The sequence below is a fragment of the Capricornis sumatraensis genome, chromosome 2 (genome assembly GCF_032405125.1).
Source record: "Capricornis sumatraensis isolate serow.1 chromosome 2, serow.2, whole genome shotgun sequence".
Taxonomy (NCBI): Eukaryota; Metazoa; Chordata; class Mammalia; order Artiodactyla; family Bovidae; genus Capricornis; species Capricornis sumatraensis.
The window spans coordinates 2,154,611-2,175,360 of record NC_091070.1 but is presented as its reverse complement, the minus strand read 5'-3'; the positions used below and the strand labels follow the sequence as shown (position 1 = coordinate 2,175,360).

At 52.6% G+C, this 20,750-nt stretch overlaps 1 protein-coding gene across 1 annotated transcript in view; it reads right to left on the bottom strand.

The window, feature by feature from the left end:
- The window catches only part of FOXN3 (forkhead box N3), a 320,291-nt gene that overhangs the window by 112,544 nt on the left and 186,997 nt on the right, over positions 1-20,750 (bottom strand). Inside the window, exon 4 of the mRNA XM_068966402.1 lies at positions 10,016-10,080. Coding sequence (XP_068822503.1) covers positions 10,016-10,080 — 65 coding nt within the window. The remainder of the gene's footprint in view (positions 1-10,015; positions 10,081-20,750) is intronic.

Genomic DNA, 20,750 nt, shown 5'->3' with positions numbered 1-20,750 from the left:
CTGGTTCCAAATAGGAAAAGGAGTACGTCAAGGCTGTATATTGTCACCCTGCTTATTTAACTTCTCTGCAGAGTACATCAAGAGAAACGCTGGGCTGGATGAAACACAAGCTGGAATCAAGATTGCTGGGAGAAATATCAATAACCTCAGACATGCAGATGACACCACCCTTATGGCAGAAAGTGAAGAGGAACTAAAGAGCATCTTGATGAAGATGAAAGTGGAGAGTGAGAAAGTTGGCTTAAACCTCAACATTCAGAAAACTAAGATCATGGCATCCGGTCCCATCACTTCATGGTAAATAGATGGGGAAACAGTGGAAACAGTGTCAGACTTTATATTTGGGGGCTCCAAAATCACTGCAGATGGTGACTGCAGCCACGAAATTAAAAGCCGCTTACTCCTTGCAAGAAAAGCTAGGACCAACTCAGAGAGCAGATTGAAAAGCAGAGACGTGACTTTGCCAGCAAAGGTCCATCTAGTCAAAGTTATGGTTTTTCAGTAGTTATGTATGGATGTGAGAGTTGAACTGTGAAGAAAGCTGAGCACTGAAGAATTGATGCTTTTGAACTGTGGTTTTGGAGAAAACTCTTGAGAGTCCCTTGGCCTGCAAGGAGATCCAACCAGTCCATTCTGAAGGAGATCAGTCCTGAGTGTTCATTGGAAGGACTGATGTTGAAGCTGAAACTCGAATACTTTGGCCACCTGATGCGAAGAGTTGACTCATTGGAAAAGACCCTGATGCTGGGAAAGATTGAGGGCAGGAGGAGAAGGGGATGACAGAGGATGAGATGGTTGGATGGCATTACTGACTCGATGGACATGAGTTTGAGCAAGCTCCAGGAGTTGGTGATGGACAGGGAGGCCTGGCGTGCTGCAGTTCATGGGGTCGCACAGAGGTGGACACAACTGAGCGACTGTACTGAGCGGAATATAGAATAATGCAAGGAATATAAACAGCCAGACGTGAAAGGTCACAGGGTGTCTGGTTCTGTCTGGGTGAGGTGTCCGGAACAGGCAGATCCTAGAAGGTAGCCCAGCAGTCACACCCTCAGGGGCGTGGGGCCCGCTGACCATCGGACCCACAGGGGGCTCTTCTCTAGACCCCCCTCCCACCTCCTCCAGCTTCTCCGCACATCGGCCGCGCCCGGCCTGCCCCTTTTCTCTGAAGCTCCTTCTCCTCGTTTCAGTGATTGCCTCCAGCTTCCAAGTGGCTTCTTCACTGTCACGGCTGTTTGCTGTCAGCTACATCCCTCTTCCTACCATCACGTCAGGTCTGAAAGATGGAACCTTTTCCCTCTTTTTCATTCGACAACCCCCTGAAAAATCTCACCTATGCCTGTAACTTCCACGATCACGTCTGGACTGACAACTTACCGAATGCCCTCTCCTGTCTGCCCTCCCTCTACTAAACTCCCGCCTTGGTTTACACATCCTCCTGAAACAGCAGAACTGTTTCACACATGAGTACCTCACACACACCCATCTGGGAGGGGCCTGGCCCAGAGGGAGCTCTGCACATCAGGTCCCCGGGAGAGCCGGCAGTTCTGGACAGCAGCCCTATTTCTGTCTATGGGGCCAGCCTCAACGCTGGATTTTCACGAATAGGGTTACTAAGGACAGTGGGACGGAGACTGGCGGAAACTCAAGTCAGATAGCAAAGTACACGCTATGTGACCGAGGCTTCTCAGCGTCTACGGCAGGCTGGTGATGTCAGGAAGCTGGCATGAATCTGGAGTCCCAAGGGACAGTGACCAAAGGCTTCTTTTAAAATTGCATTTCCTGAGTCAATCAGAGAAAGACAAATACTGTATTCCTCACATGTGCAATCTAAAAAATACAACAAACCAGTGAATGGAAGAGAAAGAAGCAGACTCAGAACAAACCAGTGCTTGCCAGCGGGGAAAGGGAGGCAGCCAAGAGGCACAGACTATCGGACACAAAATCAGCTACAAGGATATATTTTACAGCACAGGCAATATAGCCGATATTTTATAATAACTATAAATGGAGGATAACCTCCATGGAGGAATCACTATATGGTGCACTTATAAAATACTGAGTAACAACTATACTTCAATAAAAAAAAAAAGATTGGAGTAGAAATAAAACAGAAATGCACTTCCTTTTAGTAACTTAAGAGCATATTCTCAGTGACCACACGGAACGTGAGTGATGAGGAGAACAGACCACCACCCCTGTAACTCCACGCGACAGTCAACAGAAACAGGCAGGTGACTCTGTTACTGAATTCCAGTTACATAAATATCTTTACAAAGAACTCAGTGAGAACAATAGAGAAACATGCCAAGAGATAAGGGCTCCTCGGAAAAACCTAAAGGGCTTTTGCAGGCCAAAAGGAGGCAGAAGGCAGTCAGCACTGCGGGGAAACGTAGAGAGACGTTTTTGTTCCCTTTCTGCTATTTCTAATTTTTTTTTTTTGGAAAACGGGTGTGCCTAGGGGCAAGAATCAAGAGATTTATGCATTAGGTGAATTCCCTCTTTGCGAACTGGACAAAAGAGTCAGCTTGTGGAGCAGATTAGACGAGAGAAGCCAAAGAGCCCGGGGGCTCCAGCCAAATGGGAAAGAGATGCGGGGGGAGGGGCAGGGGGACCGAACAAAACCAGGGTCTGGATGCAGAGAAAGATGGACGCGCCTGGAGTAGGGATGGGGCCCGGCACACTCCGGGGCCACCAGGGAAGAACCGCCAGCAAGGCCGGTGGCAGGAACTGACGTCCCACCAAGATGGGCAGTGTGGGAGCCCACTCCTCTGAGGAAATTTGGAACTTTGTACCCTGAATACACAGCCAGGATTAAGGATCAAAAACCTCGAGCATGAAGAAGTCAAAGGTTAAAAACTCTCACAACTGGACTTCCCTGGCAGCCCAGAATCCACCCTGCAACGCAAGGGACACCGGCTCAATCCGCTCACCACAACTAGAGAAAGGCCTCGCAGCACAGGACACCCAGCACAGCCAAGGATAAACAAAGGGTTAAGTAAATGTTAAAAAAATAAAACCAAACTCTCACTATTAAGTATCTGTGAGGTGTTGGTCGGGTGCTGAGCTGGACAGATGTTTTCACGTTCACACCCTCCTTTAATCTCTGCAAAGATTCTGGGGAGCACAACTCATAGCCCCATTTTACAGACAATGGAAACTGAGGCCCAAGGTCAAAGAGCCAATTCTTAGAGACAAAGGAATTCAAACCTGGGCTGCTGTGCTGAATCTGTGCTCCTTTGCATGGAAATCTACAGTCCTGCTGGGTGTAACACAGTCAAACGGAAAAGACTCTCACTCAGTCTTTGTGAGCCAGGGAGCTCGCAGGAGGCAGTCCTATTTGAAAGGAATCTAACATAAAGAGGCGAACAACTTGTTTTTCAGATCCACATAGAAATCCATCTGGGCTATCCCGTTTTCTGCCCTGTTCTGAGAATCACTGTGTGTGTGCTTGGTCACTCAGTCGTGTCCAACTCTTGGCGACCCCGTGGACTGTAGCCCGCCAGGGTCCTCTGTCCATGTTACTCTCCAGGCCAGAACACTGGAGTGGGGAGCCATTCCTTTCTCCAGGGGATCTTCCCAACCCAGGGATTGAACCCAGGTCTCCCGCACTGCAGGGGGATTCTTTACCGTCTAGCCACCCTCAATGGACAAGGGAAGTTATACCAGAGACGATGAACGGTACAGGGACACCACACTCAGGGGATGTCGGCCCCCTTTTCCAAAGATTCACAGTTCTGTCAAATGTTATAATAACTAAACTCTGGGAATTTAGCATGTTCTCAGTGCTTTACTAGGACTGCCCTGTGGCTAAGCTGGTAAAGAATCCGCCTGCAACGTGGAAGACGAGGGTTCGATCCCTGGGTTGGGAAGATCCCCTGGAGAAGGGAAAGGCTGCCCACTCCAGTATTCTGGCCTGGAGAATGCCATGGACTATACAGTCTTTGGGGTCACCAAGAGTCGGACACGAATGAACGACTTTCACTTCACTTCAATGCTTTACTGATACGAATTCATCATTGAGTCCCACAAGGACCCTACGAGACAAGCATGCCTACTATCCCCTCAGAGAGGGTGAGCCCAGTGTCCAAGAAGCCCCGACAGTTCATTCCCACACTGTCCAAACCTGAACCACGATGCCTCCCACAGAGCCTCCCAGATGGCAGCAGTGCTGAAGGATCTGCCTGCCAAAGCAGGAGATGCAAGAAACTCTGATTTGATCCCTGGAGTGGGAAGATCCTCTGAAGTAGGAAATGGCAACCCACTCCAGCATCCTTGCCTGGGAAATCCCAGGGACAGAGCAGGCTGGCGGGCTGCAGTCCACGGGGTCACAGAGAGTGGGCTGTGACGGAGCCACGGGGCACGCTACTATCTGGGACCTTTGAGAAAGGCCTGGTTCGAGGATCAGGACACAGCCAGCAGCGGTGGACCTGCCTCCTCTCTTCTGACCATCTGCTGAAGGGAGCACTCCTTCCACTGGGCTGAGGCCATTTCGACCCACGTTGGGATGTTGCTAGGACGGACCCGAGCGGCCATCTACGGGAAACCGCTGCCATTTCTGAGGTCCACTCCTTGATTCGCAGGCAAGAACATGAAACCCTAGGCGTGCCATGAGGTCTGTCCAAGGTCACAGCGGCTACCAAGCAGCAGAGCTGGGACCCAAGCAGGTCGGTCACTGGCGACGCTCGGCTCCGTCCACTAGAACCCGGCTCTGATGCAGCACTGATACTGGCTGTGGGGTTTGTCACAGCAGCAAATACACCGAAGAGGGGCGCTACCCTGCACACACTTTAGCTGAGAAAACCCGCAGAGCAGCTACGGGACAGAGGAAGGGGTCAGTGTCGTGGAGAGTGGCGACACACAGGACTCCCAGCAGAGCGAGCCCCTGAAGGCCGCCGGGAGCCTGGCGTCTGAAGCGGGCATAGCCGACTCCCTGCAGGGTTCCCAGCGTGGCCTCTCGGTCTGCTCCCGGCCTGGGGCGGCTCTGTCCTGCTCGGGGCGCTGGAAACACCTGGAAGGTCTTCTTCCCAGCTCACTAGTGCAGCTGGGGGGCTGTGAGAAGCGAATGCAGAGAAACATCTGCCCTGCGCGTTAGGGGGTTTATTCGAATTCCACTCCTGCATTCTGCGGCAGCAGCGCTAGCAACAGCAGCCGCGTCCAGCAGGGCCCGGTGAGCTGGCCGGGGACAGGTCTGCCTGGCGAGGGGGCGCTTCGGGGTTTGAAGGGCTTTGGGAGAAGAGCGGGGAGGCGGGGTCTGCCCCCAGGGCCACCGGCGGTGGTGCCAGGCGGGCGGGCTTCCTCAGGGGACTCCAGCCCCATCCCCGCCGGACACACGGAGACAGAGAGCAAAGGTGAGGCCCGGGCCACGCGGTCAGCGGTCACAGCTGCGGAGGCAGCAGCTTCTCTCCCAACAAAACCCCATGCGGAGCTCGGGGGCCTGCAGAGCCCACGAAGGCCCCAGGCGGGCGGACGTGGAGGATCCGCGGGGCGGCGGGAACAGGAGCAGGGATGACCCGCACGGTGGAGGGAGCGGAGGAGGGTCAGACCAGGGCCCAGGACCGCCTCTGACTAGGGGTCGCTGGCCCACTAATGTAATCCAACCACAGCTGGCGTTTAAATGAAGGAACCTAACTTTCAGTCTGAACGAGTGAATGGAACGTGTGTGTATGTGTGTGTGCGGGGGGACAAGTGTTGGGGATCGGGAGCTCCAAAGAGGGAAAGCACACACACCCGAAACACTGTTTCCATTAAGAAAATATGATGTTATTATTAATACCCAAGAAATTTTAAAATACCTAAGAAAATTTAATACTTTGGCCAAAATTTAATACCGATGCAAAGAGCTGACATTTGAAAAGACCCCAATGCTGGGAAAGATTGAAAGCGGGAGGAGAAGGGGACGACAGAGGATGAGATGGCTGGATGGCATCACCGACTCAGTGGAGATGAGTCTGAATAAACTCCGGGAGTTGGTGATGGACAGGGAGGCCTGGTGGGCTGCAGTCCACCGGGTTGCAAAGAGTCAGACACGACTGAGCGACTGAACTGAACTGCAGATATTTTAAAATGCATTTCACAAGGACACCCTATTCCAAGCTCTGTAATAAGTTAAACGGGAAGAGAGTCTAAGAGGTGAAGAACCTGCCTGCCTATGCAGGAGACACTGGGGACTCAGGTTTGATCCTGGATAAGAAAGATCCCCTGGAGGAGGCACGGCAACCCACCCACTCCTCCTGCCTGGAGAATCCCATGGACAGAGGAGCCTGGTGGGCACAGTCCACGGGGTCACAGAGAGTCAGGCATATGTGTATGTATAGCTTAATCCTGCTGTACACCTGAACCTAACAACACTGTGAATCAGTCATACTCCAACAAAAAGGTTTTTTTAAAGATAGTTTTAAAAATGTATTTCACACCCAGAGATCATCAGAGAGACACGCAGAGACAGGCAGAGGGGACGCTGGGGATGCCTGTCAGCTGGCCACTCCTGAGGGCACAGAATGAGCCCCACTCATCTGTTTGGCTTCATCCTGGGGCCCCTTTAAACACAGGGCTGGTCCCCTTCTGGCGCTCAGCTAGGTCTCTATTGTACAAGATCTGAAGTGCTCTCTACCCGCTCAAACTGTGAATGTCCTGAAATTGTCTCTCGCAGCCTAAATGGCGTTTACAATAAATACTGTGAACTGATGAAACGACCAATTATGGTAAGTATCCGTGCCTGGTGTAATCCAAGCCAAATCTTAGCCCATTATCCTCAGAACCGGGAGATGAATCAGCAGGCCCTCTTGCCAGCGACCCCGCAAGAACCAGATCCCAGAGGCCGCCCTGGCAGCACCTCCAGCGCTTCCAGTTGATTCCTCCAATCGGGTTTACGCTGGAAAAAAAATTACTGTGCTGCGTCCCTGCTCAACAGCTCAGAAACCAAGTGGCCACCAGACAAGGCACACCAGCCCCCGCTGCGACCGCCGGGCTGCCATGCTCGTTGGGCGCAGGCTTGCCCTTCTATCACTTCCTCTTTGGAGCTTTTCTCCTGAGACACACCCTGGAGCGCCTGAGGCATGACTGAAAGCGCCCACAAGGCCCTGTTTCCACACCCGCCCCGGGAGCCCCACAGCGCTCTCCGCCCGCGGTCCTCTCTCGGTCCTCTCGTGCCCACGGGCTCTGGTGGCTCCCCCTCCGGGCACGCCCCCCTCAGCAGTTGCTCCAAGGCCCAGAGCAAGTGTCAGCTCTCCCAGGAAGTGGCGGCCCCTCCCTCCTGACAAAAGCAAGGCTCAGCCCCTGAAGCAACTGGCCTATCTGCTCCTTATGCAGCGTCTAGATTCCTCCTCTCTCAGCCCCTAGGGCCAGGCCACAGAGCAGGTCCTCCCCAGCCCCAGGGCAGCCCGGCTCCTCAGGTTCTGCCTGTGGTCAGGGCCCACGGTCACAGCTGGACTTTGCTGGCCGGCCCTGTGTCACCCCGTGCGACCAAGCTTCACCTTCTACTCTGCTCATAGAACTCAGCTCTTTAAGGCATCTTCTTGGCCTGCTGTCTCTATGCCTGTGGCTGATCCCAGTAACAGAGTTCTCTCCCAGCCTGATTATCCAGGAAAACATCTTCCTGCTTCCCATAGACATTAAAAAAAAAAGTGGACATACACTTAAAGTATAAAGGACAAAGATGAGAAAGCAGGCACAAATCGGCTACGTTTTCTTCTACTTGATCCTAGGCTAAACCTCCCGCCGGCGTGACTGGGCAGCTCCCTTCTTTCTCTGCCCCTCTCTTTACTGTGAGACTCTTGTTCCTGAGCATCAGCAACTTCTTAATGAGCACCGTCCACCAAAGAAACCCGACATCCGACAAACATCTACAAAACAGAAGCAGACTCACAGACCCAGAGGGCAAACTTAGGGTGGTCAGGGGGCGGGGAGAGGCTGGGGAGGGAGGGACCTGGAGCCTGGGATGGGCCAGTGCCTCAGGATGGATCAACAACCAGGGCCCACTGTAGAGAACAGGGAACCGCATTCAATATCCTGTGAGCAACCACAATGGGAAAGAATATGAAAAGCATACATATATATATATATTCATAACCAAGTCAGCTTGTTGTACAACAGAAACTAATACAACACTGAGAATCAACTATACCTTAATAAAATAAACTAAAAAGGTATTAATTCAGAAGAATACACATAGTTTTAAAACTCTTACCATGATGTAAGTGTCCTGCAAACTCTCTATACAGATACAGCAAGTGAAGAAACAGGAAATACCATTAACAAATCTCCACCCACTCCCGAATTCTCACCACGATCCTGATTTCCACATGTACAAAAAAAATTAATAGGACGTATTGAATTGGATGTGGATTCAACGAGCATCTGAAATCTGTAATAATTCAATTCTCAATGCCTAAGAGTAATTAGGAACATTTAACCCTATAACGAACAGAAACTATGTCTACCACCCAATGAGACAGAATCTCACAATGAAATCGCTCAGCTTCAGAAACCTTATCAATTTTTCCCTCATGCATGTGCCCCGTAGAAATAACCAAAAACTAACATGCTTAGAGCAAATCTTCCCTAATGTGGAACTTGATGAATAAAAATCCTGTAGGAAAGTGCTCTCAGTAAATAAAATCACTTTTGTGAAAATAATCCAACCATGAACGGCATTCGTATCATCGCTACAGGTCTACAGGAAAAATACGGAGCGCACAGCCTGGAAATCCCCTTGAGAAACCCAAAGGCTCATCATCTGCACTTTCTGAAGGGAGCACTGAGTACATATCTTTTAAATTATGTCTTAATATTTGAGAGTGGAGGCATTTTCCAATTGTTTTCTTAAATATTCAGAATATCTGTAACGGTTACTAAAATCAGAATTAACCAGACCTGCCTGTCTAAATTTCACCGACCAAGCAAAGACACAAAGTCCTAAGTCCCCAACTTCACAGGCTACATAAAAAAGCATGCGATTGTATGGCCTTGAAAACAGCTTCGCAAAGGCGATGGCGTCTCTCTCAGCTGTCTGAGCTGCTCTGGAAACCTGAAGCTAAATACTTCCTAGCTGCATTTTAGTCTGCTCTTTCCCACCCATGGCTGACCCTCGGCGTGTACTTTTAAGAAAAAGAGGCTTAGCAGCTCTCAACCAACCAAGGTTCACTGAAACTCCTCAACCTAGAGCCCAGGACAGGTCCGAAGCTCTTGGCACCAGCAACCCACTTGCTTCGGGTCAGTGGTGCCCCTGTGAGGCCCAGCCAGTCAAGAGAGGCTAGCGGTGAGGGCAAGTCAAGACCCCTCAGGGGCAGCCAATTCCAGCCGGTCTGCAGGGCAGGCATGCTGAACGGTCATCTCCCCAAACACCTTCTAAAGTAGACAGCAGGCATCTTCTTGCTATCTTTAGCCACACAGTCTTCTTTGACTGTGGCCATTTCTAAAGATGCTTGATGGCAAAATTAGAGATGAAAGGCAGTTTGAATTCCTTGAGCACACGGGATAGGAAGTTGTTAGGCAGCTGAGGACGGAATGGACAGCAGGGAGAATGCCCCCCGTGCCCCTCGCAAATGACGCCTGCAGGGACAAGAGGTATGGGTGTGAACTCTGACCCTCCGAACCTGCCTCAGTCACCCTTCTGGGCACCCATGGATGTTGGACAACAAGCAAGAAGTGAATCTCCACGAGACCCGAGCACCCAAATACCCACAGCATTCCTCGGAGATTGCCAAGCACGGGCAATCCGTAACGGGGTTTGACTTCGGTTTTCTCAACCCATTTCTGTCACCGTGACATCGTTACGCATAATTCCAATTTCACCAAAGCAAGTCAAGCGCTTCTCGAATCTCACCAGTGAAGACAGACCAAAGAAACCGTCTCATCTCAGACCAACGAGTCAGAGCAACCAGGAGACGAGAGGAGGACAGAACAAAGAGACACGGAGACACAGGGCCACCCGCAGGAGGCACCCAGGCAGGGGGCAGGAGCGCCCCTCTCAAGGAGGGCGGGGATGCGGGGGCAGGGGCGTGCAGAGGCCTACCTTGCAGGAGGGCTCCGTTCCTCTTGAAGAAGGTGCTGCCTGGCCAGAGGGGTGGACCTGATGTGCTGAAATGGAAGAGAAAGCAGCGTGAGCCAGAGCTGTCCACACTCGCTCGGGGGACGGCCTACAAACACGCCCTTCCAAGTGGCTTCAAAACACCGCCCCAGCTATGCCCTATCCATACCCTCCGAAAATGCATCTTTGAAGAGCGTTAGGCTTGTTGATGGAGAAGGCAATGGCAACCCACTCCAGTACTCTTGCCTGGAAAATCCCATGGGCAAAGGAGCCTGGCAGGCTGTAGTCCATGGGGTCATGAAGAGTTGGACACGACTGAGCGACTTCACTTTCACTTTTCCTTTCGCGCATTGGAGAAGGAAATGGCCACCCACTCTAGTGTTCTTGCCTGGAGAATCCCAGGGACGGGGGAGCCTGGTGGGCTGCCATCTATGGGGTCACACAGGGTTGGCCACGACTGAAGCAACTTAGCAGCAGCAGCAGCAGCAGGCTTGTTGAATGACGAATGAGCTTCATCTTTCAAAGTGCAGATCCTGTCTGTGTGGGTATTCTGATCACCGTCTCAACCCTCCTCCCCTCTCTCTCTCTCTCTCCCTCTCTCTCCCCCTCCCTCTCCCCCCCACCTCCCATCCACGTCTTCTGAGGTCAGCAGGTTTTCCACCACTTCTGGTGCCACTGGCCCAGTGCAAAGGCAAGTTTCCCTTCTGGCATTTCTGCCACCACGCTTAATGCACAGATCTGACCTTGAGCACCTCCCTCCCTCCCTCACGGCCAGTCTCCCATCCCGTTTTCAATTTCCTGGCTTACAGTGTTGCACTCTGTATCCTATAAAACATTTTGCAGCTATGTTACCACTCACAGCTCTGTAACAGGAGAGGCAAGAAGAGTGGAAAGATCAATGCATCACAAAGACACTTTATCACATTCATAGACCAGCATTTTCACTGTTTTAAGACGCCCAGTGAAAACCTTTATAACCTAGCCTGTCTTAGGAAAATATCCTTGGAGTGGAAAGGAGGTGATTCTAAGTCAAGGATTGGTTTAGATTAATGTTAGCGAGCACTTAGTCAAAACTGTTCCTACAGCCAGCCCCAGAGGTGGCATAAATTACTTTCTCCAAAATAGAATGTGGCAAACGATCCTGGTTAAGGCATTATCAATCACCTTCAACATTAAAAAAGATAAAAAATTGGGTCTGAATACACGTCTGTAAGTTTGGCGAACATGAACACGAACACACACACACACACACACACACACAAACACCCCCAAAAGTCTGAAGGACTTGCCAGTGCATGCTTCTAGAGTCAATCAGGGTCTCCAATAATACAACTTGTTAACAAGAAGGAGAGATGTCAGGGACACACCCTGTTGACCAAGACTTCAGTCCCAGAGATACAAACAGCACAGCAGGTATGAGGACTTCTGAGGAGCCGAGAAAGGAGAGGGAAAGAGCTGCCCGCACACAGACGCGTCAGAGTAACGGCAGACGTGTCAGAAAACGCACGGGGGGAACCCTGACTTAAACGATGGAGCTTCTGTTGATTCTGGCGCCGGTCCACCCCGCCCAGGGCAAGCGAGGCTGCCGCGTCCCCGAGGTGGCGCTGGTGGCGGTGGCCCCCGCGCGCCTGGGGCAGCGCAGAACAGACGACCTGGAGGGGCCTCGAGCCGCAGGTGCCGGCAGCCGGCAGAGGCTGATCAAAGTCCCATGAAGAGTGCCTGAAAATGCTTAAGAGTATCGTTTTGCAACCCCAGCCGGCTCCTGAGGCTTTCCCACCTTATTTTTATGAGAAAGCAGGAAATAGCCACCTGGCTGTTGCCAACACTGTGTCACCTGGTGTCTAAAGGGAATTAAAAACAGAGGGCTCCATTATAGAGGAGCTGCTGCTTCTGCAGAATTCATAACAGAGTACCGCTGCAGAAGCCTCAATCTCCGGCTTGCTTCCCTCCAAGCCTCCTTTCCATCCTGACCCGATTTGGCTGGAAACGGAGTGGACGGCGGGGGTGGAATAAACGTGGGGAAGAGAGGACGGGTAAACCCAGCCGGTAGATGCGGAACGTTCCCTGTAGGTTGGAAATCCACTCAGACATGTCTACAGCGTCCCGCTGACGCACCTACACCCCGGCCGCGGCGGGCGCTGCCATGCTGGCGCGGAGGCCGTCCTCACGGCGCCGCCCCTGCCCGCCCCGACGGGGGCCCTGCCCGCCCGAGACACACGTTCACCTGGGGCCTCTGTCCCTCAGGTGAGCCGTTCTCTGCTGTGCTCACTGCGAAGCTTTTGGGCTCACTGGCCTTATATCTCATTCTCTTCTTTGGGATGGCTGCTCCCAAATGACATCTTCTAACTGTGAGGAGATGGACGGATTTATTAAGTACTTGCTGAAAACTGTGCTTGGACACGGACGGAAAAATTACAAGCCGTGTTATGGCCTCTCGGAGCTTACTGTCGTGCCTGGGTGTGCAAAGTCGCTTCACTCATATCTGACTCTGCAACCTTATGGACAAGCTGCCTGCCAGGCTCCTCTGTCTGTGGGATTCCCCAGGCGAGAATTCTGGAGTGGGTTGCCATGCCCCACTCCAGGGGATCTTCCCGAGCCAGGGATCAAACCTCTGACATCTCCTGCATTGGCAGGTGGGTTCTTTACCAACCACTAGCACCACCTGGGAAACTCATAGTCACACTTAGCCAGCTCCAGTCTTCTGTAAATCTATCTAAAGAGACTAGAAATGTGTGTGGAAAAGACCAGTGATTATAGCCCTTGTGGCTTCAGGTTGGGGGCCAGCAAACTGATTTTTTTCCTTCCATTTGGAGATACTCCTGGCTCATGGGCCTTTAAAGCTCAAAGTTAGTTTGAAAAAGTAAGTGAAATTACTTAAAAGTAGATAGGAACCACAGTAACTCAGAGAAGCTAGTGATCAAGGTTTTTGTGGCAGAATTTCAGATACATCACCTTGCCGACAACAGTCCACCTAGCCAAAGCTATGGATTTTCCAGTAGACATGTAAGGATGTGAGGGTTGGATTACATCCTAGAAAGCTGAGTGCTGAAGAATGGATGCTTTTGAACTGTGGTGCTGGAAAAGGCTCTTGAGAGTCCCTTGGACTGCAAGGAGATCCAACCAGTCCATCCTAAAGGAAATCAGCCTTAAATATTCACTGGAAGGAGTGATGCTGAAGCTGAAGCTCCAAGCCCACTCTTTGCAACCAGCAAGCTAGTCACCTAATGAGAAAAGCCTATTCATTGGAAAAACCCCTGAGGCAGGGGAAGACTGAAGGCAAAAGGAGAAGGCAGAGGACGAGGTATCAGACAGTGCTGCAGACTCAGTGTGTGTGTGTGTGTGTGTGTCTGTGTGTCAGTCATTCAGTTACGTCCAGGGGGCCCGCAAAGTGCTGGAGGTGACCGAGCGACTAACACACGCCTATGCCCACTGAGTCTGTAATGGTGCAGGCCTTCGGTACAGGCCCGTGGACTGCAGCCTGCCGTGAGTTTGAGCAAACTCTGGGCGACAGCGAAGGACAGGGGCGCCTGGCCCGATGCAGTGCACGGGTCTCGAAGGGTCAGACACAACACCGTGGCTCACCAACAACTCAAGCCACCCCGGAAACCACTCACTCCCACGGCAAATCAAGGGGTAGGGAGTGGGGCACTGTTTGCGGGGGTGGACGGAGGACTCTCCTTACGCAGTGACCTAAGTGCCAGGCCTCTGTGTTGCCAGCGGTCACCGCCCTGGGCAGGGGCCACAGGAGCTCCTTAAGGGTCCTCAGCCCCCTGCAGTGGTGCTCACGTTCCCGAATCACCGCGGTCATCACGCGTCCCGTGGGATCCTCCCAGCTGCGAGCGAGCAGGGCAGGGCCCGCCTCCCATGCTGCAGGTACAGGGGAGGAGGGACGAGTCCAGCTCATCACGGCGGGCCAGCGGCCAGTCCGAGCCCAGCCCAGCGCGCCGGCAACGGCCTCGGCCCGGCTCCTCACCGTCCGCCTTCTCCGGCAGGCTTCTGGTTCTCAGCCCTGAGCTCTCCTCCACGCGAGGAGGCTGCAGATGGTGTTTCCCTGGGACTCTCTCCGAGGAAAACCCCAGGGTGGAGAAAGCAGTCAGCTCTCCATACGACAGACAGACCCGTGGGCTCAGATCAGAAGAAATGAGCCAACGCCGCACCACAAACGTCCTGTTTCAGCGACGCTCTAATACAGTCCACGACCTCCAGCCTTAAGAGCCAAACCCACATGTGGCAAAGGTGACCGCCGGGTTAAGAGGCCTGGCCGGCCAGAAGAGGCAGCTTGTGAGCTGACATCTGAGAACACGGGCCCGGCTGACCATGAAGACCGGGGCTGAGCCAGCAAATCCCCAGGGAGGCGCCCCACGGCCCAGGCAGCACGGCCAGCATCTGCCGGAGACGCACCGCCCCGGGGCTCGTGCTCGCTGCGGGGTTCTGCCAACTCCCAGAGGGACACTGAAGCCAGAAGGCTGCCCGGCCCCAAGGTGGCCCTTGGTATGATGGCGTCATGGGTCAAGTGACACCCATGGGCTTTCATCGTGGGCAGGTCTGGCTGAACAATAAGACCCTGGGAGGTTCTGGCAAGAACCACACCCATATTCACCAGCCAGGACATTCTGTGAGCCTAAGAAAATTAAGGAAAACACTGTTTACTCTAAGTACAGTCTAAGGACAGGAGGAGAAGGGGGCAACAGAGGATGAGATGGTTGGATGGCATCATGAACTCAACAGACATGAGTCTGAGCAAACTCCCGGAATTAGTGAAGGACAGGGAAGCCCAGTGTGCTGCAGGCCACGGCGTCACAAAGAGTCAGACATGACCGATCAACTGAACAACAACAGCAGCTTTTCGTAAAGTATCTGCTTTTTCCTAAGGACCCGGCTGCAGAGCGAGAGCTGGTGGATCTGGGAAACAGGATACAACACAGATGAGCCCGGAGGACATCACACTGAATGAGACACGTCAGACACCCAAGGACAAAGACTGCATTTGACCGCAGCAGCCGAGTTCACAGAGACAAGACTGAACGGGAGTTGCCAGAGGCTGGGCAAGGCCGAGCGGGCAGGAGTAGAGACTCGGTTACTGGGTGCAGAGTTTCAATTTCGTGAGCTGAAAGCGTTTTGTAGGTTGGTTCCCACTGCTGTGAACATACTTAATGCCACTGAACAGTAGACTTAAATGGTTAAGATGCTGCGTTGGATGGTGTGTGTTTTACCACCATAACAAAAAATCTGAATATAAAGTGAGAGAGAGAGAGAGAGAGTAAGAGAGAGAAAGGATGAATACAAGGAGGACCCCCGAAGAAGAGTCCCGGGCAGTGAAACAGCGCCTTACACACGGTCTCTCCGAAGGTCCCTGAAGTTAACGTCCCTGCCAGACTGGCCCAGAGCACACGAGAAAGCAGAGAGCCCAAACCGACCAGGCAGAGGAAAGGGAGGCGGCAACACCAGCCTGTCCCAACCCGGTCCCTCCCGAGGCCGGAGCAGGCCTGCCAGTCTTCAGGCAGCAGACTCGGTCCTGGGCAAATTCTCAGCACCGAAAAGGCACGACGGCAATTCTGCCGGATGCCTGACGTCGGTCACCAGACTGTGTCTCCCCAGGAACAAAACATTCAAGCCAAGCTGCAAAGAAGGGAGAATTCCTGGGAAAAAAGAAAAACTCGGAATTCTACTGTTAATTCTAAGTGTGGACTGATCACAGGATGTCGCAGGAAAACAAGCTGACCTGCGCCACATGCTAACTCAGACCTGTTGGCTGAAGGGTGCCAGTCCTGGAGTTTGGAGTGCAGGAATCAGAGAGACTTGGGTGAGATGGTCTCAGGTTTCAGAAGACACCCATCATAATTTGAGAGGCATCACTAAAGAGCCCCATTGAAAGTTCAGAACTCTCAGAAGGGTTCCTGACACTCGCTGACGTGCAAAGGGATCTCAGTGGCCGCCTGGTCCCATCCAAGGTCCAGTGGCAGAAGCACAAGAGTTGGACTCCAGGAATCTGACTGCTGGACACACAAGGCAGAAAGTCTTTAAATCTGTCCGCATCTCAACTCCACGCCTATAAACTGGGACAGTAACAGTGTGTAGCGTTAGAGAATTAAATGAGACGACATGTACGAGGATGCTCCGAGCAGTGCAGCAATCGCAGCGGCCGTCTCGATTACGACGCTGCTGCAGTTCAGAGACGCGCGGTGACGGGCCCGGTGCCCTGCTCCCTCCTACCTCCTGGGGACTCTCCCAGTCTGGCTCTCATCTTCGTTTTTATGACGCAAGAGCTAACCACACCTTCACCTTCCTCTTCCCCTTGAGCATGCTTGGAGAACATCTCATTTGCAAATGTTCCTCCACCCAAAGTAGCAATGAACAGCGTCTGAAAATCAACAGGCTGGGAGAAGCAGCTCCATAGGCGCCAACTTCTCTAAAGAAAGCTGTAGCCCTCCAGGCTCCTCTGTGCATGGGACTCTCCAGGCAAGATTTCTGGAGTGGGCTGTCATGCCCTCCTCCGGGGATCTTCGGGACCCAGAGATGGAACCCACGTCTCTCCTGCATTGGCGGATGGATTTTTTCCCACTACTGCCACCTGGGAAGCCCCCGACAGTCACGGGACGGCATTAGCGATGTGATCAAACTGTCACCAGCAAGGACCACAGAAGCCACAACAGAGAGCGTGGCAAGATCGCTGGGAGGGGAAACTTGGGTCTCAGTGAGACACGAAGCCCCTCTGTCACCTTGTGCTAAGTCGTGCCCTTAGCCAAATGTTAAAACCTGGAGACTCATCCAGCCTCCAGCTGGATCCACCTGCAAACCATCCCTGTATGCCCACCACAGCCAAGGCCTGGGTACACCAGGGGCAGAGGGGCTGTAAGCGTCAGACAGAGGCGGCTGCTCTGGAGTAGGACCTACCGTATAACGTTGAACACACCAGTAACGATTCACAGAATACACTGCAAGTTCAGGGCTGCCCTCCTCAAATGCGTCTGAGAGGTGATGCCCCTGAGCCAAGGTTTCGCGACCTCAGCGCTGCTGACCTTTCGGACCAGATGCTCTCTGTGGTGGGGGCTGCCCCGTGGCTCCTGCGGTGTTCGGCAGCCTCCCTGCCTCCACCCCTGGATACCGGCACCGAGTCTCCTCAGCTGTAACAAATTAAAGTGTCTCGGGGCTTCCCTGGTGGTCCAGCGGTTAAGAGCTCATCCTGCAATGTGGGGGACGTGGGTTCAATCCCTGCTCAGGGAGCTAAGCTTCCACATGCCGCAGAGCAACTGAGTCTGTGCACAGAGAATCCACACACGCAGTGAAGGAGCCCACACGATGCATGACGATCCAGAGGGGCCCAGCTGAGACCCGGCACAGCCAAATGAATAAATGAAGGGAGATGAGACTCACTGCAGGGGACGCAGGTTCGATGCCTGGTCAGGAAACTGAGATCTCACATGCCATGCAGTGCAGCCAAAAAATTAAAAATTATAATAATAAAAATAAAAATGCCTCCAGATACTAAGAGAGCTAGTTCTTAGGTAGGTTGATAAGGAGTCCAGGCCCTTGAGGAAGAGGACTTGGGGAGGGGGGGAGAGAAAAGGCTTTTTTCCCCCTACATTCCTTCTTCTTAGTCGCTAAGACCTCTTTTCTTAAGCTCTGAACTGTTGCGGCAACAATGTATTTCACCTAAGACTACCTTTCCTGAAGCCAGGAGTTAACGATTACACAACAAACAACATGTGTGGCTGGAGGCTGTTTTCCCTGAAGCTCTGTGCTAATGATTATATAACAACAATGTATTGAGCTGGAGGACATGTTTCTCCTTAACAGAAACCGTCTGACTAATCCCGTTAGGGTAAGATGCATGCTGGGTCTGGTAAGACCTTTACAACCTTGAGACCTTCTTTTGATTTATTCTTGGTAACCGATTGAAAAAGTATACAGATCCCTTGCTAAGACTGGCAACGGGGCACTCTCTGCCCCCTGCTGATGTCTCTGTCAGAAGCTTCTCTGTCCCTTTTCCACTGTAAGAAAACCTTTTGCCGCACGACGCTCTGAGTGACTGCAGCCGCGTCTTGGGTCCCAAAGCGAAATTCTCTCCCTCAGAGATCTCGAGTCTGAGCTATCGACACTCCCATGTGTCCTCTAGAAGATGAAACTGCACCCTGCCAAAACCCACCACCTATGGTCAGCAAGTCCGCTAGGCTGACCTCACGCTTCTCTCCATCCACCAAGCCCCTAACCTCCTTTCCACACCTCGTCAGGCAGAGACGTCACCCCTCTTTTCTGGAGCCAAAGCAGAGCCGGAGAAGCTCGCTCATCCCCGTTCTCTGCCCGAGTCCTCCCCTCCTCTGCTAAAGCGACAGCCCTGCTGCCCTCTCCTCCTCTGGACTCTTCCCCCCCTCGGCCACCCCTGGTCTCCGCTCGCCTCCCGCTGCCAGAACCAGCAACTTCTCAGCCTGCCCGTCACCCAACGTCACCCAGTGCCTCCAGACCCAGCTGGGCCCCATCACCCTGCCGCGTGCAGGCCAAGACTGGGGCTGGCCCGCGCCGAGCTCTCCTCTCCTGGGTCACGGGGGCCCCACCCAGAGCCGAGGCCCAGATGGCTGCAGCCTGTGCCCCCTCGCGTGGTGCCTGCCCACGTGCACCACCGAGGCGAGCTGGCTTTTCCTCATTGCACAACGAATCTGGGTCTGGCTGGGTTTTGGCCCTGGCCTGTGGGCTCCAGTCCCCCCCTGACTTCTGCAGCTTCCCAAGCCTGCTCCCCTGCCTGCGAGGCCTTGCCCCCGTGTTCTCTTCGCCTGACCAGCTCCCACCCACCCTTTACGGTTCAACTCACATCCTGGGTCGTCTTCTGGCCTCCCTCACCGGTACCCCTCTCCACTCTCAATTTGGTGATTTCCACACAGTCAGTGCGGCAACCGATCCCCTGTGGTGTTTGCCGACTTGATGCCTTATACCTTGAATTCTCTTTCCATAGACGTGCACCTCTCCAAAGGCCAGGAACCCATGGAGGGAGGGACCGCTAGAATTTAGCCACGTTCAATGCACACAAGGGCTGGTGTCAATAGTAGAAAACAGAATCATTTCACACAGTAAGATTTCTTTTAAAAATCTCTTGGTAGACACAGTTCTCTCACAAAGTAACACGTCTTCCACTACCCATCATCTGGAATAAAAACTTAAAAATCTTTAAAATGGAAACAAAATGACAAATCTCATCTTTGACTGTAAGTAATACATTTGGTAACCGGGACTCCCCTTTTCCGTGATTTCTGGATTACGTAGGAATACATGAATAACTAGATAAGTACCTGTGTATGTCTGATAATACGGAATGCCTGTTTGAGTGGACTGAAGAAAGGCTGCTGGAAACCTGGGCTGCAGTGTGAGGCGCACCAGCTCGTGATGCGTCTCAGGAACGGATGCAAAGGTGTTCATCATTATCTTTGTGCCACACAGCTTCTAATTTTACATATGAAAACCAAGGCATCATTCAGCATAAAGTACATTATTTGCATGACATATTTGCATTTGTAAAACACCCACATTTACTTTCACTGCTTAATGGGCCTGGTTAAAATGGGCCACTCTATATAAACGGAGCACACTGGTTCCCAACTCAATGGTGCTGATAAGAAAACGATGCCTTTTAGATGCAAATGAACCTACTGATCACAATTAAAATGGTGGAGTTGAGGAAAGCTGAGCAGCTGTTCCAAGAGCTACGAGTCTTGGGCCAGTTTGCTGTTGTTCAATCACTCGGTCGTGCCCAGCTCTTTGCGACCCCATGGACCGCAGCACGCCAGGCCTCCCTGTCCATCACCATCTCCCAGAGTTCACTCAAACTCATGTCCATTGAGTCAATGATGCCATCCAACCATCTCATCCTCTGTCGTCCCCTTCTCCTCCTGCCCTCAATCTCTCCCAGCATCAGGGTCTTTTCCAATGAGTCAGTTCTTTGCATCAGGTGGCCAAAGTATCTTCGCATACTTTATGAAGTCGGCTGGCCTCAGGGCCAGTTTGGTTCCAGCTTAATCTCGGGAGCAGCTCAGGACTCTCCAGAGTCTGCCCCAGAGTCCTCTGCCCAGGGGCCAATGGGATGAGCTCAGCTTTTTTAAAGGAAGTTTGGGGAGGTCAGAATTGAAGTGAAGTCGCTCAGTCGTGTCTGACTCTTTGCAACCCCATGGACTGTAGCCTACCAGGCTTCTCAGTCCATGGGATTTTCCAGGCAAGAGTACTGGAGTGGGTTGCCATTTCTTTCTCCAGGGGATCTTCCCGACCCAGGGATCGAACCCGGGTCTCCCTCATGGCAGGCAGACGCTTTACGCTCTGAGGCACCAGGGAAGCCCTGGGGAGGTCAGAGGAGCTTCCCAAATCTGGGCTGACTGTGCAAGTGTGGTCACCAGCCAAGTTCAACGGACGTGCCTGGAGCAGAAGGGAGGAAGGCTGCAGCTGTGAGGCTCACGGAGGAGAAGCAAGACAACGAAATTAACCGAGGCTTTCCCTTGAAACCGTGTGGCCGCTATGGAAGACACTGCGGAGGGTCCTCAGACAATCACACAGACTCACCACAGGACGCGGTAGCTCCGCCTCTGGGTGGAGACTTAAAAGAGCTGAACGTGGAGCTCAAACAGTTGCTCACATGCCCCTGTTCACAGGCACATCATTCACAAAAGAGCAAGAGCGGAAGCAACCCGAGCGTCCATGGACGATGCACGGATACAGGCTATTTGGTAAATACGTGCAATGG